This window comes from Ruditapes philippinarum, unplaced genomic scaffold (assembly GCF_026571515.1).
Source record: "Ruditapes philippinarum isolate M1 unplaced genomic scaffold, ASM2657151v2 ctg614_1_1_1_1, whole genome shotgun sequence".
Taxonomy (NCBI): domain Eukaryota; kingdom Metazoa; phylum Mollusca; class Bivalvia; order Venerida; family Veneridae; genus Ruditapes; species Ruditapes philippinarum.
The window spans coordinates 291,697-307,342 of NW_026855959.1; the positions used below are offsets into that span (position 1 = coordinate 291,697).

At 34.9% G+C, this 15,646-nt stretch overlaps 1 protein-coding gene across 4 annotated transcripts in view; it reads right to left on the reverse strand.

Moving 5' to 3' along the window:
• LOC132744956 (neuroglian-like) overlaps nt 1-15,646 on the reverse strand; it is a 72,547-nt gene that overhangs the window by 18,204 nt on the left and 38,697 nt on the right. For all 4 annotated transcript variants that reach the window (XM_060733760.1, XM_060733763.1, XM_060733761.1 and 1 more), the window contains exons 8-11: nt 13,432-13,540; nt 9,796-9,974; nt 3,367-3,504; nt 2,382-2,507 (exon numbers count right to left, since the gene is read on the reverse strand). In XM_060733760.1, coding sequence (XP_060589743.1) covers nt 2,382-2,507; nt 3,367-3,504; nt 9,796-9,974; nt 13,432-13,540 — 552 coding nt within the window. The remainder of the gene's footprint in view (nt 1-2,381; nt 2,508-3,366; nt 3,505-9,795; nt 9,975-13,431; nt 13,541-15,646) is intronic.

A 15,646-nucleotide genomic window follows, 5' to 3' on the forward strand; every position in this document is an offset into this window, starting at 1 on the left:
TTATTGAATTACTCTGTAATAAGTCCAGAAAGACAAGGAAAAGGAACAAAGGGCAATAACTCTATAAATACTGAAGATGGAGTTATAGTTCTTATGCACTGCACTTCCTCTTATTGTGCTTGACCATTGTATGAAGTTGTTTTGAATTCCAACCAGTACATTTTAAGTTATGCTCCGGACAAGGAAAAGTATCAAAGGGCAGTAACTCTGTATTTTGTCAAAATGGAGTTATGGTTCTTGTGCAATGCACTTCCTTTTAATGTCCTTGACAACTGTATGAAGTTGTATTGAATTACAAACAATAGTTTTCAAGTTATGCTCTGGACAAGGAAATGTAACAAAGGGCAATAACTCTGTAATTAGTCAAGATGGAGTTATGGTTCTTGTGCACTGCACTTCCTCTCAATGTGCTTGACCATTGTATGAAGTTATATTGAATTCAAACTTTTTAAGTCTTCAAGTTATAGTCCGGACAAAAGAAAGCAATGGAAAAATAACAAAGGGCAATAACTCTGTAGTTACTTTAGATAGAGTTATGGTTCTTGTGCACTGCACTTCCCCTTATTGTGCTTGACAATTGTATGAAGTTGTTTCGAGTTTCAACCAGTAGTTTTCAAGTTTCAACCAGTAGTTTTCAAGTTATGCTCCTGACAAGGAAAAGTAACAAAGGGCAATAACTCTGTAATTAGTCAAAATGGAGTTATGGTTCTTGTGCATGGCACTTCCCCTTATTGTGCTTGGCCATTGTATGAAGTTGTTTTGAATTCCAACCAGTAGTTATCAAGTTATGCTCTGGACAAGGAAATGTAACAAAGGGCAGTAACTCTGTAATTAGTCAAAATAGAGTTATGGTTCTTATGCACTGCACTTCCTCTCAATGTGCTTGACCATTGTATGAAATTATATTGAATTTCAACAATTAGTCTTCAAGTTATAGTCCGGACAAAAGAAAGCAATGGAAAAATAACAAAGGGCAATAACTCTGTAATTACCTTAGATAGAGTTATGGTTCTTGTGCACTGCACTTCCCCTTTTTGTGCTTGACAATTGTATGAAGTTGTTTCGAGTTTCAACCAGTAGTTTTTTCAAGTTATGCTCCGGACAAGGAAAAGTAACAAAGGGCAATAACTCTGTAATTAGTCAAGATGGAGTTAACTTATGGTTCTTGTGCACTGCACTTCCTCTCAATGTGCTTGACCATTGTATGAAGTTATATTGAATTCCAACCATTAGTCTTCAAGTTATGCTCCGGACAAGGAAAATGCAACGGACCGCTGGACCGACCGACCAACCGACCGACCACCGGGTGACTCCTATATACCCCCCCAAACTTCGTTTTTGGGGGTATAAAAACCCGAGTAGAACCACCATCGTTCCATAAGCTAGCTGGATAGTTTTCTCACATGTAGAATCTGACAACGCTTACACGGCTTAAACCTACATCGTGAGGTGGTGAGGAAAGTGGTTTGGAGTCAACAACCTTAACCATTCGGCCACAAAGCTCATACTTGAAATTTGTATTCTATATCTATTCTATATTTAACATTTCTTACATTTTATGTTCTTACTATCTATATTTTTATATTTAGACTTTGTTACATATTCTATGTCTATTCTATAGTTAGACTTTTACTTTCTGTGTCTATTGATTTTTGTTACTTTATCTATTCTATAATTAGATTTTAGTTACTTTATCTATTCTATATTTAGACTTTTACTTTCTATGTCTATTCTATAATATAATTAGATTTTTGTTAATACTATCTAAGTCTATTTGTTACATTCTGTATATATTCTATATTTAGATTTTTGTTAATTTCTATGTCCATTCTAAATTTAGACTGTTGTATTTAACATAAATCTTTGTTGCTTCCTATTAGAATGTTTATTTTTGTATTGGTGTTTTTTTGTAAATAGTAAAACCTTGCCAAATATAGTAATTAACCTAGCTTACTCAACAGTTTAAAAACTCAATATTTAAACCAGCAAGGCTCTAGATTCATGTATTTTTTTATATTAAATGAGACAAAAAATGTTTAAAAAGGCAAAAGTATTCATGCTGTCAAGCAATATTTGTCAATGCAATTTTTTTAAATGATTTAAGCCACAAAAACAAGTCATTTTTATTACAGCAAAAAAATCACCTCCTCTGTTATTAACAGGGTAGAAATATAGTAATACAAATAATAATGAAAGTCTGTTGTTATTTGCATATAAGTGTATATTTTCACTTCATTTATACACAATATTTTTTTCTTAATTATGTTGTTAATTTTTTTTATTTATTTATTTTTTATTATCTTTTTATTTTTCTACTCGTCTACTGTAGAGACATGCAGCTTTAAAATGATACAAAATTTTGAAGACTAAATTGAGCCTACCTGGACAATTGCTTTCGTCACTTCCATCAGAACAATCTGGGGCATTGTCACAAACCATATTTTCTTTTATACATTGAGATCTACCGTCTTTAAGTGCAGAACATTCAAAATGTCGATCATGGCAGCCTAAAATTTAACAAGATATAGCATTCAAAAAAACAGTATGAGAAGCCTGAGTTTTCAAACCAATCTAATATTCAGAATTTTTATTTGAGAAGCTTAAAATGACAATACATGGTATTCAAATTGTTGATTGTAATGGCCTAACATGTCATAAGATCTAGGCCATGGATCTGTTAAGTACAATAGCAGCTTGTTTATTGAGCTAAATCACAATGCTTTTTTACAAAGACCTAACTGTAATTCTCCTTTTTAAAAAGACATATTTCATAGACTATACACGCTTGGGTTACATTATGACCCTGTAGCCGTCTAAAATTCTTCATAACATGGTATGGGTCAACCATCTATTTGAGGCTGGTACGTGAATACATAACCAACTATTTTAAGAAGTAACCCAATATTTTCAAACATTACTGAAACCCTCAACCTGCTGGAGCCATAAGAGATTATCCATTGCCATCAGTTTGACCGAAAACTCAACTGTTGGCTGACTAAATTTTGATCCTGATATCCCCCAACTTGATAATGGCCAGTAATGGAAGCTGGGAGAGTTTTTTTTAATTAATTCAGCAGGTTAAAGTTTGGCACCAAACACAATCAAGGTTATTTGATGCTGAAAAATTAAAGGTAATTTCGGCTAACCTTTGGGTGTTACAAACTTAGATCAAAACTACCTCACCTGCTGGAGCCAAGAGATGCATAAACTTCAGTACTTCGAAACAACTTAGTCACCTCTTACAATCATGCAGGGATAAATGATGGCTGCAATTCTGATACCTCAACCATTTAAGGCAACCCCTTAGCAACAAGAATGGGGGTGGGGGGAGGGGGCAGGTTAAGGGACAAATAATAAATATCTTACCTATAAGAGGATCAGCATTAACAAACCAGACAGGGGGGTCGCTGTACGAATTATGTGATGTTGCCTCGCAATTGAATACAGCGTCATTTCCAATTGGTACCGATTTTGTTTCTGGGGCCTTTACAAACCTTGGAGGAGCTGGAATACATACAGAATTGAAAATATTGGAATGTGAGCATTTTTATTATCTTAATTGCTCTTGAAACAAGAGCCATGACAACATGGCCATCCCCCGCCGAATGTTTGCTCATTGGAAGAATGTATATGTAGTACAGCAGAATAATTCCATTTTAAGAGGTCTTTTGGTAATGAAAACTGATGGCTATAGTGATTACAGATTTGAAACCTATGTGAATACTGATGGCTGAAAATAACAAAGGGCAATAACTGAAAAATAATGCAGGGTAGGTTATCATTCTTGTGTGCTGCATCCCTCCTCAGTAAAATCTATCCACCTATGAAGTTTCAAGTTGATACCTCAAATACTTTTTGAGAAAAAAAATGAATTGAAAAACAAAAGGTAGAGTTATCATTCTTGTGCACTGCACACCTCCTGAGTTAGATCTATGCACCTATGAAGTTTCATGTTGATATCTCAAAGGCCTTTTGAGTTATGCTCTGGACAAAAATTAATTTTGAAAAATAAAAAAGGGCAATAACTAAACAATTATGCAGGGTAGAGTGATCATTCTTGTGCACTGCACTCTTCCTCAATGAGATCCATCCACCTATGAAGTTTCAAGATGATACCTCAAATACTTTTTGAGATAAGCTCCGGACAAAATAGTATGAAAAAGAACAAAGGGCAATAACTCAAAAATTGTACAGGGAAGAGTTATCATTCTTGTGCACAGCATTCCTCCTCAATAAAATCTATCCACCTATGACATTTCATGTTGACATCTCAAACACTTTTGAGTTATGCTCCACTAGGGTGAAGAATTAGGTATGAAAAATAACAAAGGGCAATAACTCTAAAATTATGAAAGGTAGAGTTATCATTCTTGTGCACTGCACACCTCCTGAGTGAGATCTATGCACCTATTAAGTTTCATTTTGATATCTCAAAGGCTTTTTGAGTTATGCTCTGGACAAAAATTAATTTTGAAAAATAACAAAGGGCAATAACTCAAAAATTGTGCAGGGTAGAGTTATCATTCTTGTGCACTGCACTCCTCCTCAATGAGATCTATCTTCAGTTTATCTCTACAAAATCGAAAGAAAAGTATAATCCCAAAGTCAGCACATATTTTTTTAATTTTTCCCTTTGAAATTAAAACATTCTTTTGCATCATACTTATCTTTTCTAGTGCTTGGAATGATGCTAGAAAATGTTGCTATGAAGTTTCAAGTTGATACCTCAAATACTTTTTGAGATAAGCTCCGGACAAAATAGTATGAAAAAGAACAAAGGGCAAAAACTCAAAAATTGTACAGGGAAGAGTTATCATTCTTGTGCACAGCATTCCTCCTCAATAAAATCTATCCACCTATGACATTTCATGTTGATATGTCAAACACTTTTTGAGTTATGCTCCACTCAGGTGAAAAATTAAGTATGAAAAATAACAAAGGGCAATAACTCAAAAATTATGAAAGGTAGAGTTATCATTCTTGTGCACTGCACACCTCCTGAGTGAGATCTATGCACCTATGAAGTTTCATGTTGATATCTCATAGGCTTTTGGAGTTATGCTCTGGACAAAAATCAATTTTGAAAAATAACAAAGGGCAGTACCTCAAAAATTATGCAGGGTAGAGTTATCATTCTTGTGCACTGCACTCCTCCTCAATGAGGTCTATCCACCTATGAAGTTTCAAGTTGATTACTCAAATACTTTTAGAGATATGTTCCGGACAAAAATGTCAGACGGAAGGACGGACGGACGGAAGGTCGGACGGACGGAGACTATTTCTATATCCCCCGCCGCCTTTTCGGCGGGGGATAATAAAGCAATTACTATATGACTAATATTTTTTATTTCTAACAAAAAAAAGTTGAAATCTTGTTTGCTCTTAAAAGTAATGTTATTTTATAATGTATATAAGCTTGATAGAAAAAATATTCTTTACTATGTGATCACCTTATGTAACACTCTCATGAGTGACAGAGCCTAATGAAGATATCATAAATGGCATTCATCAGTGTAATAATTAAATCTTACATTGAAAGAACTAGTATCACTAAAAAAAACAAGATATGTTTGTAAAACATGTATGCCCCCTATCAGCAGCCAATTAGTCATGTGATAAGGTTATTATGCATGACTTCTGACCCAGTGATCAAACAATTAATAAGGGTTATCAAGTATCTACTGGTCATGACCTTAACCTTTGACCCCTTGACCCAAAACTCAATAGGGGTCATCTGCTGGTCACGACCAATCATCATATAAAGTTTGAAGTTCCTAGGCCTAAGCGTTTTTAGTTAATTGATCAGAAACCGTTTTTACCTACAAGGTCAATGTGACCTTGACCTTTGACCCCTTGACCCCAAAATCAATAGGTCATCTGCTGGTCATGACCAATCACCATACCAAGTTTGAAGTTCCTAGGCCTAAGGGTTCTTTAGTTATTGATCGGAAACCGTTTTAACATACAAGGTCAATGTGACCTTGACCTTTGACCCCAAAATCAATAGGGGTCATCTGCTGCTCATGACCAATCACCATGCCAAGTTTAAAGTTCCTAGGCCGAAGCGTTCTTTAGTTATTGATCAGAAACCGTTTTTACTTACAATGTCAATGTGACCTTGACCTTTGACCCCTTGATCCCAAAATCAATAGGGGTAATCTGCTGGTCATGACAAATCACCATACCAAGTTTGAAGATCCTAGGCCCAAGCGTTCTTAATTTATTGATCAGAAACCGTTTTTACTTACAAGGTCAACGTGACCTTGACCTTTGACCCCTTGACCCAAAACTCAATAGGGGTCATCTGCTGGTCACTACCAATCATCATTAGGGTTGGACACCGGTTCCCGGTATCGGTCCTATACCGAATAGTAACTTCGTAAATTACCGGTATATACCGTTTCGTAAAATACCGGTACTGGATTTGATACTTTTGCAATTTTGTAAAAAAAAATAATTTAAAAGTCAATATGTAAAAAATATAAGAAGATTTTTAAATAAAAACAGCATACAAACACGTAAAACAAACTATGAATTACTATTATCATGCGGCGAGTACGGCTTTCGCGGCAAACTTGAAGTTTGTGACGCGGCGATATTTTTGTAAAAGTATTATGCCGCTTATGTTCAAGATAATAATATTTTTGTACTCGGCAGGAAAATATAATTATTTGAACTGATTTTGTTAAAAGTTTGTAAGTTTTAAATGTCAAAGAAACAACGAGAAAACAAATCAAATACTTCATCGGCACACAAGTAATCATCGGCACATCGCACACGGTCCTTCCAAACACATCGCACACAGCTTTTGCCGTAATGACAATGTAAATCCAACATATGACAATTGTTTATTCAAACAATGCTTTTAAAAAATAATTAAATCCTTTTTTCAGTTTAAGTCTCTAAACACTCATAATGAATACATATTTAATGTTTCCAGGTTCTTTTCATCCATTACCACATGTACAAATCCACACGTGAATTACGATTTTAACATAAATGAGGCCGAAATATTCCAACAAAATATGCCTCCTTTTGTTTTTGGTGTAACACTGAACTATTATTAAACATGTATACATTTTCTTAACAAAAGAATGCCGACAGAACTTCAATCAAAAAGTGTGAATGTCGGCGGCTCTCTGATGGTGATAGAGTAACAACATCAAAGGGAGGCATATTCTTTTGAATAGCCTATTATGCACCTGTCAAAGGTCAACTTGTGTGTATTACACATTTAGATCTGTGATACTTTAAACAACTAAAACATATTTCATATAGTGTTTTGTAGGATTTTTTTGCAAATGTTGGCTAGTATTTTTGCGTATTTGAGCAGTATGGAATTATGCAATTTGGTAAGGACAATACCCTTTCTTTCTGTAGCAAGATGTTCACGGTGCATGCTATTGAAAAATAAAAGATGTATAAAATTGAAAGGTAAATTCAATATTAATAAATACCAAATCCTTATTATTTGTAAAGCATAGGTATTTGCTTTATGACTTCTACAAGGACTAATATTAGGTTAACATGAAAATGTAAACAAGTCATTTTGGAAACAGTCTGTGCTGACTGTGCATATACATGTATTTCAAAATTTCTAAGTTAATTACTGGTGGAAAATATGTTTGTGCTGTTGTAGTAGAACAGACTGGAAACATAAGTGACTTTGAAAAAACATCTAATGAAATTTCTTACATGTAATTCCAAATTGCAAAGTAAGCCAACCAATCCAGTGATTTCATTTATTACAGTAACCAATAATGTGATTGAAAAAGAATATCAGCATCAGAATAAAATTTCTACACAGTAATAATAATAGCTGTAAGAAAATGATAGATAACCAACTGTCTTAAATTCTTTCAGATGTAGAGATATCAAGATTAAAACAATAATTTGTAGACTTCTCAGCTGCAGACTGCTGTCCTGCATAAGATATGTTGCTGTGTTTAAATTATGTCATGTTCTTTTGATGAAAAAGTAAAAGTATTTTACAATTAACATGTGTAAATGTTGTAAAAAAAAGTAAACACAAAACAACAAAAGAAAAGTATACTTTACAGCATGAAATTTCAGAAAGACCAGTAATGTAACATATTTATTTTCTATTACTACATGTTATATCTCTTCAGTTGTTATACTTGCAGCAACGGGTTTGGTATTGTAAAAGTATCAGTATCAGTATCGATAAAATACCCGTATCGTTTCGTCAGTACCGGTATCGGTATCGGACCGTTTCGTGAGGAACGATATCCAACCCTAATCATCATACAAAGTTTGAAGTTCCTAGGCCTAAGCGTTTTTAGTTAATTGATCGGAAACCGTTTTTACCTACAAGGTCAATGTGACCTTTACCTTTGACCCCTTAACCCCAAAATCAATAGGGGTCATCTGCTGGTCATAACCAATCACCATACCAAGTTTGAAGTTCCTAGGCCTAAGGGTTCTTTTGTTATTGATCAGAAACCGTTTTTACCCAAGAGGTCAATGTGACCTTGACCTTTGACCCCTTGACCCCAAAATCAATAGGGGTTATCTACTGATCATGACCAATCACCATACCAAGTTTGAAGTTCCTAGGCCTTGAAGTTCTTTAGTTATTGATCAGAAACCGTTTTTGCTTACAAGGTCAATGTGACCTTGACCTTTGACCCCTTGACCCCAAAATCAATAGGGGTCATCTACTGATCATGACCAATCACCATACCAAGTTTGAAATTCCTAGGCCTTAAAGTTCTTTAGTTATTGATCGGAAACCGTTTTTGCTTACAAGGTCAATGTGACCTTGACCTTTGACCCCTTGACCCAAAATCAATAGGGGTCATCTACTGATCATGACCAATCACCATACCAAGTTTGAAGTTCCTAGGCCTTGAAGTTCTTTAGTTATTGATCGGAAACCGTTTTTGCTTACAAGGTCAATGTGACCTTGACCTTTGACCCCTTGACCCCAAAATCAATAGGGGTCATCTACTGATCATGACCAATCACCATACCAAGTTTGAAGTTCCTAGGCCTTGAAGTTCTTTAGTTATTGATCGGAAACCGTTTTTGCTTACAAGGTCAATGTGACCTTGACCTTTGACCCCTTGACCCCAAAATCAATAGGGGTCATCTACTGATCATGACCAATCACCATACCAAGTTTGAAGTTCCTAGGCCTTAAAGTTCTTTAGTTATTGATCGGAAACCGTTTTTGCTTACAAGGTCAATGTGACCTTGACCTTTGACCCCTTGACCCCAAAATCAATAGGGGTCATCTACTGGTCATGACCAATCACCATACCAAGTTTGAAGTTCCTAGGCCTTAAGGTACTTTAGTTATTGATCGGAAACCGTTTTTGCTTACAAGGTCAATGTGACCTTGACCTTTGACCCCTTCACCCCAAAATCAATAGGGGTCATCTACTGGTCATGACCAATCACCATACCAAGTTTGAAGTTCCTAGGCCTAAGGGTTCTTTAGTTATCACTCGGAAACCATTTGGTCTACGGACCGACGGACCGACAGACCGACGGACCGACGGACCGACAAGTGCAAAGCAATATACCCCCTTTTCTTCGAAATGGGGGCATAATTATAATTATACTTTGGCAAGTTTCTGTATAAAGCAAATTACTATCACAACCATGTGATTCAGCAACAAAACTGTTCCAGTGACGATAAAATATTTTTCCTCCAAAAAATTCATCAATTGATAAAAATCTGTGATTTTCTCAAAGTCCAGTATTTTGTTTTCCACATCTGTGGCAATTTTGAAACGAAACAATAGAACGAGCAAACAGTAAATGACTCACCAACTATCTTCAGGTTAACTCTTCCGTAAACTGAACTACCACTACCGAGCTTGGCCTCGCACATGTATTCACCCTCCATATTCTGTTTATCATCAGGTAACAAAACATTATCTAAATTGAGTTTGTATCCTGTTCCTACATTCACTCCATTTCTTAACCAATCTATCTTCAGTTTATCTCTACAAAATCGAAAGAAAAGTATAACCCCATAGTCAGAACGTATTTTTTAATTTTTCCTTTTGAAATTAAAACATTCTTTTGCATCATACTTATCTTTTCTAGTGCTTGGAATGATGCTAGAAAATGTTGCTTAGGTGTTCTTTAAGTCATTTTGCTTTGAAATCACATCATTGTGCTGACTTTATGGTAAAATCGCACTCCTATTTTGTGAATTAAGTTGTAAAATTATAGACCTATATGATAAAATAGTGCTATATAAATAGAGGATCAAGTTTTCATTATTTCTTTTTAATAATTTTCTATGTAAAATGATAGAAAATGGAGAGCACACTGACTTGTTGTAAGGTTGTATGGATGCAGATTTTTCAAATTTAAAGGTGAAATACCTGATATGTAATCTATATTGAAGATAGTTTGACATGGATGTAAGAATTGTGCAGATGACAAACATGAATGAAAGCAATGAAATGAGGTTAAACAGTGCAGGCAGTATCTGAGTTCAAACAGAAATCTGTCAAATAACTTTAAGCACTTTTCAAGGACTTTTTTACGGCCAATTTTGCATTTTCAAGGACAGTTAGACACGTGCCGCAATAGAGTTCCTGCAAAGAATCGAAGTGTCAAGCAAAGATTTCTTTCTAAAAGCAAATTGTACACTTCAGACACCTTATCACGGTCATTTGTCCTGCATTTTCCTTCAGCAAGTTTCCTCTATTACATGTATTGCTTCTCTAATACTTAATGCACTTTCACATCCTCCTATACATGTTTACCATTTATTTTAACTAGAACTATCGCTGAATGCGATTCATACCCCCACCAATGTCCTTGACAGAAGACGACTTGGAAAGGTGGTTAAGGAAATAACTTAAGTGGCACAAATACATAAAAAGAAATTATCTCTGGTGAAAAAAAGACTAATTGTACAGGTAATAGTATAAATATCTATTATCAAATCATGTTCGAAACAGTTACAAATAACCTTTCATTTTCCCAATATACTAAACTTTTTGTAAGTCAATTTTTGACCTTCAAGTGTGGCCTTGACCTTAAGCTGGCACAAGGGTAAGATGGGTTCTGCACATCGCCCAATTGGGGTGTACATTTGAGTAAAGTTTGAAGAAAATCCTTCCATTAGTATAGAATTTATAGAGCGGACACAACATATATTCTAGTATTGATTGTATGTAAATTTAAAGACTTAAAAAGGGGCATAACTTTGTCAAAATGCAATACTGAGTTATGAAACTTGACCTGCATATCGTAATTGTGACACCTCATATATTTTTTAAGTTTCAAGCAAATACCTGCGCTAGTTTCAGAAATATTCAAGAACATGTTAAAATCTAAGAACATTTTCTAAGTCAATTTTTGACCTTGACCTTTAGACTGCACAAAGGTGACATGGATTCTGCACATAACCTTGTTTAGGTGAACATTTGAGTAAAGTTTGAATAAAATTCTTCAATTAGTATAGGATTTATAGAGCGGACACGACATATTGTCTAATATGTGATTGTATGTAAATTTGAAGATTAAAAAGGGGCATAACTTTGTTTAAATGCAATACAGAGTTATGAAACTTGACCAGCATATCTTAATTGTGACATTTCATATATATTTTAAGTTTCAACCAAATACCTTTCCTAGATTCAGAAATATTCAGATATATGTTAAAATTTAAGAACATTTTCTAAGTAAAATTTTGACCTTCAAGTGTGACCTTGACCTTAAGCCGGCAAAAGGGTGACATGGGTTCTGCACATCCCCTTGTTGAGGTGAACATTTGAGCCAAGTTTGAAGAAAATCTCTAAATTAGTGAAGGACTTACAGAGCAGATGCGACATACTGCGTAATATTTGATTGTTTGATATTTGACCTTCAATTGTGACCTTGACCTTAAGCCGGCAAAAGGGTGACATGGGTTCTGCACATCCCCTTGTTGAGGTGAACATTTGAGCCAAGTTTGAAGAAAATCTCTCAATAAGTGTAGGACTTACAGAGCGGACACGACATACTGCGTAATATTTGATTGTTTGATATTTGACCTTCAATTGTGACCTTGACCTCAAGATGACACATGGGCAACATGGGTTCTGCACCTTGATGAAGTGAACATTTGAACCAAGTTTGAAGAAAATCTTTCAATTAGTGTAGGACTTACAGAGCGGACACTACATATTGTGTAATATTTGATTGTTTGATTTGACCTTCAATTGTGACCTTGACCTTAAGATGACACATGGGCAACATAAGTTCTGCACATCCCCTTGTTGAGGTGAACATTTGAACCAAGTTTGAAGAAAATCTTTCAATTATTGTAGGACTTACAGAGCAGACACGACATACTGTCTAATATATGATTGTGTTTGATATTTGACCTTCAATTGTGACCTTGACCTTGAGCTGACACATGGGCAACATGGGTTCTGCACATCCCCTTGCTGAGGTGAACATTTGAGCCAAGTTTGAAGAAAATCCTTCAAGTGGTATAGGAGTTATAGAGCGGACACGAAAATGGAGACGGACGGACCGACCGACCAACTGACCGACCGACGCGACAAAGCGAATCCATTATAGCCCCCCCCCCCCACATTTTGTGGTGGGGGTATAATTATCTTCATGCATATCCGCCAGCATTCTGCAATGGGCATTTCAAACATTACTTTATAATGATAACTGATGGATAATCTTGAAGCAACTTGAGCAAGAATTTACATTTACATTAGACTTTTTTATCCATAATTTTCAAAGTTTACTTTTTGTTTATACTCGTGAAAACTGGTAATGGGAAAAGTGATGACATTGTACACATGTATACATTTACCTATGACGAAGAGCACATTTTCTGTTCATTTCGTACTCATAAACATTGGTAACATATATGGGTAAATAAAAATTTGGGGCAAATTTTCCTTTCCATTTTGAACAAAAATGATTTAAATTTCCTTGTTAATTGATGATCACTTTTTTTTTACAAGAATCAGAGATTACCAAGGATTTATTTCAAAATCAAGCCCTTTTTAAGCACTTTTTCATGGACGCCTCAATTCAAGCAGTTTTTAAGACAGAGATCGATTTCAAGCACTTTTCAAGACCTGTGCGAACCCCGATGTATGCAAGTTATTGGATAGGATTGAATGGATAAATGGCAATGGTGGGTAACATTATCAATAAAAGAAATTGAACATTGAATTGGGCAAGTCGGGTAGGGGTGGGGGAATAGAGGTGGAAGGCTTCTAATTAGGATGGGTGGATGAGGGGCAGAAATAGGTAACGACATCACAAACAGAACAGCAAAGTTGAGTCAGTCAGAACAAGTAGATATAGTATACAAGTCATTCGCACAAGAAGTAGGGTAAGCAGATCACAAACAAAAACAGTTGTAGGATTGAGAAGTTTGGTGAGGCGTTGGTAATAAGACAGGTAGAGTGTGGTGTACCACAAATAACATACCCTGCTTTAGAATAGTATGTAAATATACACATAAGTTCAGCATCTTCCCCGGCAAGCACTTGCACATCTTCATGATACTTCAACTCTGGCTGACGATCACCAACTTCACCTGTAAAATATTAAACATTATACACTAAATACTGTATGTGTAGAAATATTTGCGGGCTTCAAATTTTCAGGATCTTTTCAGAAATTTTCAGGTGACATTTGATCCGCAAATTCATGTTCAGCGCGAATATTTCTACACCAATGATTTGTTAATAGTCATATTTTTGCGCATATATAGAACAATGTATATCAGGCCATCCTTAAAAAAAAATTGTTTGCAGTAACCTGACCCACAATTTTCCAGGTGGGTAGGTAGGTCGATTTTTTTTTTTTTTTATTGATGTGTACTCACAAATAAACATGGAATTTCAAAATGCTGGACAATATATGCTTTGATAATCTGGTAACAATTAATAACTTGATAACTGAATTTTAATTTAATAAGACCTACATTTTATTTCTTCTATTAACCTTTAAAAGAACGAAAACAAAGCACAAGGCATAATTTTCTGATTAAAAAAAAATATTTTTTTTTTCAGACCATGAAAAAATTTTTGAGTAGGGGCAAATTTTGTGAGTTGGTCGCGTTACTGTAAACAAACATTTTTTTAAGGATGGCCTCAGTGTGTTCAGAGTTGCCATAAGTCTGGTATCCGTGGTGCTTTCAAAGAGTGATTTTACTGTTGTATAAACTGTACATGTAACATTCAGCTCTGTATATAAATCAGATTGCTAGTGTATTATTGTTTGACTGATATGATTATCAGATTCTTGTATAAGTATATACATGTTTGAACAATACCATTGCATCACACTAAATATTTCATAGTCTGAGTCATAAACGTCTTGACATCTGATCAGATTATATTTTGATTTTCTAAACAAACATTACAAACAACACAAACATTAACGATTTTAACTGATGACAACATGGAATAAAAACATTTTAACAAAATCGGTGAAAAGATTATTGTCTCGTTCAGTGCTGTTTAAAACTGTGAAAAATTACGTACATTAACAGACATTCTTTTGTTTGCCATAATCTGTCCTCTAGACAAATTAAATGTCTTTGTTCTGTACAATAGCGTATTGTTTGACACCAGGTGTTGAAAATAACTGTGAAGTCCCACAATGATTTCAGTAAAAAGTATGTAAAATGAAAGGTTGCTTGTGAAAACCATTGCTTAATCGTGTAAGAGTAATTTCCCTTATTTTTTAACCTGATGGGTGTACGCGAATTTATGATTTTTTCGGCAGTCATCTCCGCAAATTCAAAATAGCGCGAATGTGTGTATATACCCCCAAAATGGACCTTTCCGCGAAAATTTGCTTCCGCAAATTTAAATACACATACAGTACATAAATCAAATCAAAAATGATTAAATGGAGATTTCTCAGCATGCTCTATTTTGTAGGGATGTCATCTGAAGCCGAAACAGCCATCCAGATATCCAGATATCCGAATCAGATTGTTTTTAATTGAATGTTACATATAAAAAAATGTTTCGCTATTGATTTCATTTTTTCTATACATCATGTCCCTCGTGTTAGCTGGCTGCAAGCGCTCTTTTAAAAGACATTTATATGTAATAAAACTATTACCAAGATGCACAGAGTGTTTTTTTTATTCTATATAATGTACAATATTAATATTTGAATTTTGACATGTCGATAGAATGTGCGAGTAGTTGAAAGCATGTACACTGTTTGGGTACCGGCTTGACAAGCGCTCCACGCAGAGCCGGGGACATTTCGCGTATTGGTTAGACAGAAATCAAAATTTACTTTCGATTATAATTAAATGTTGATTTTCATATTAAAAAGAGATGTATAAATGTTTATATCTAGGAGATAATTCTATTTTCTATTGATTATCACTGGAAAAGTCACCGTAAGGTTTATTTAATAATGATTTATAAGGTTTTATAAGTCTAGGGTAATCATGTTTACATTTTGGAGTCTGCAATCTTTACTTTATTGAGACTTGATGGTATACGGAATTGTTTTCATATATGTAAAAATTGTTTGTAAACCATTTTTATCGTTGTAATGGATGTCCCATTCATGTTTAAATATTAAAACAGTTTTGATAGAGTGCTTATAGGGGCGTACTGTAAAATCATTATTATTCGTGGGGCACGAATTTTCGTGGTTTTCGTGGGTAGGT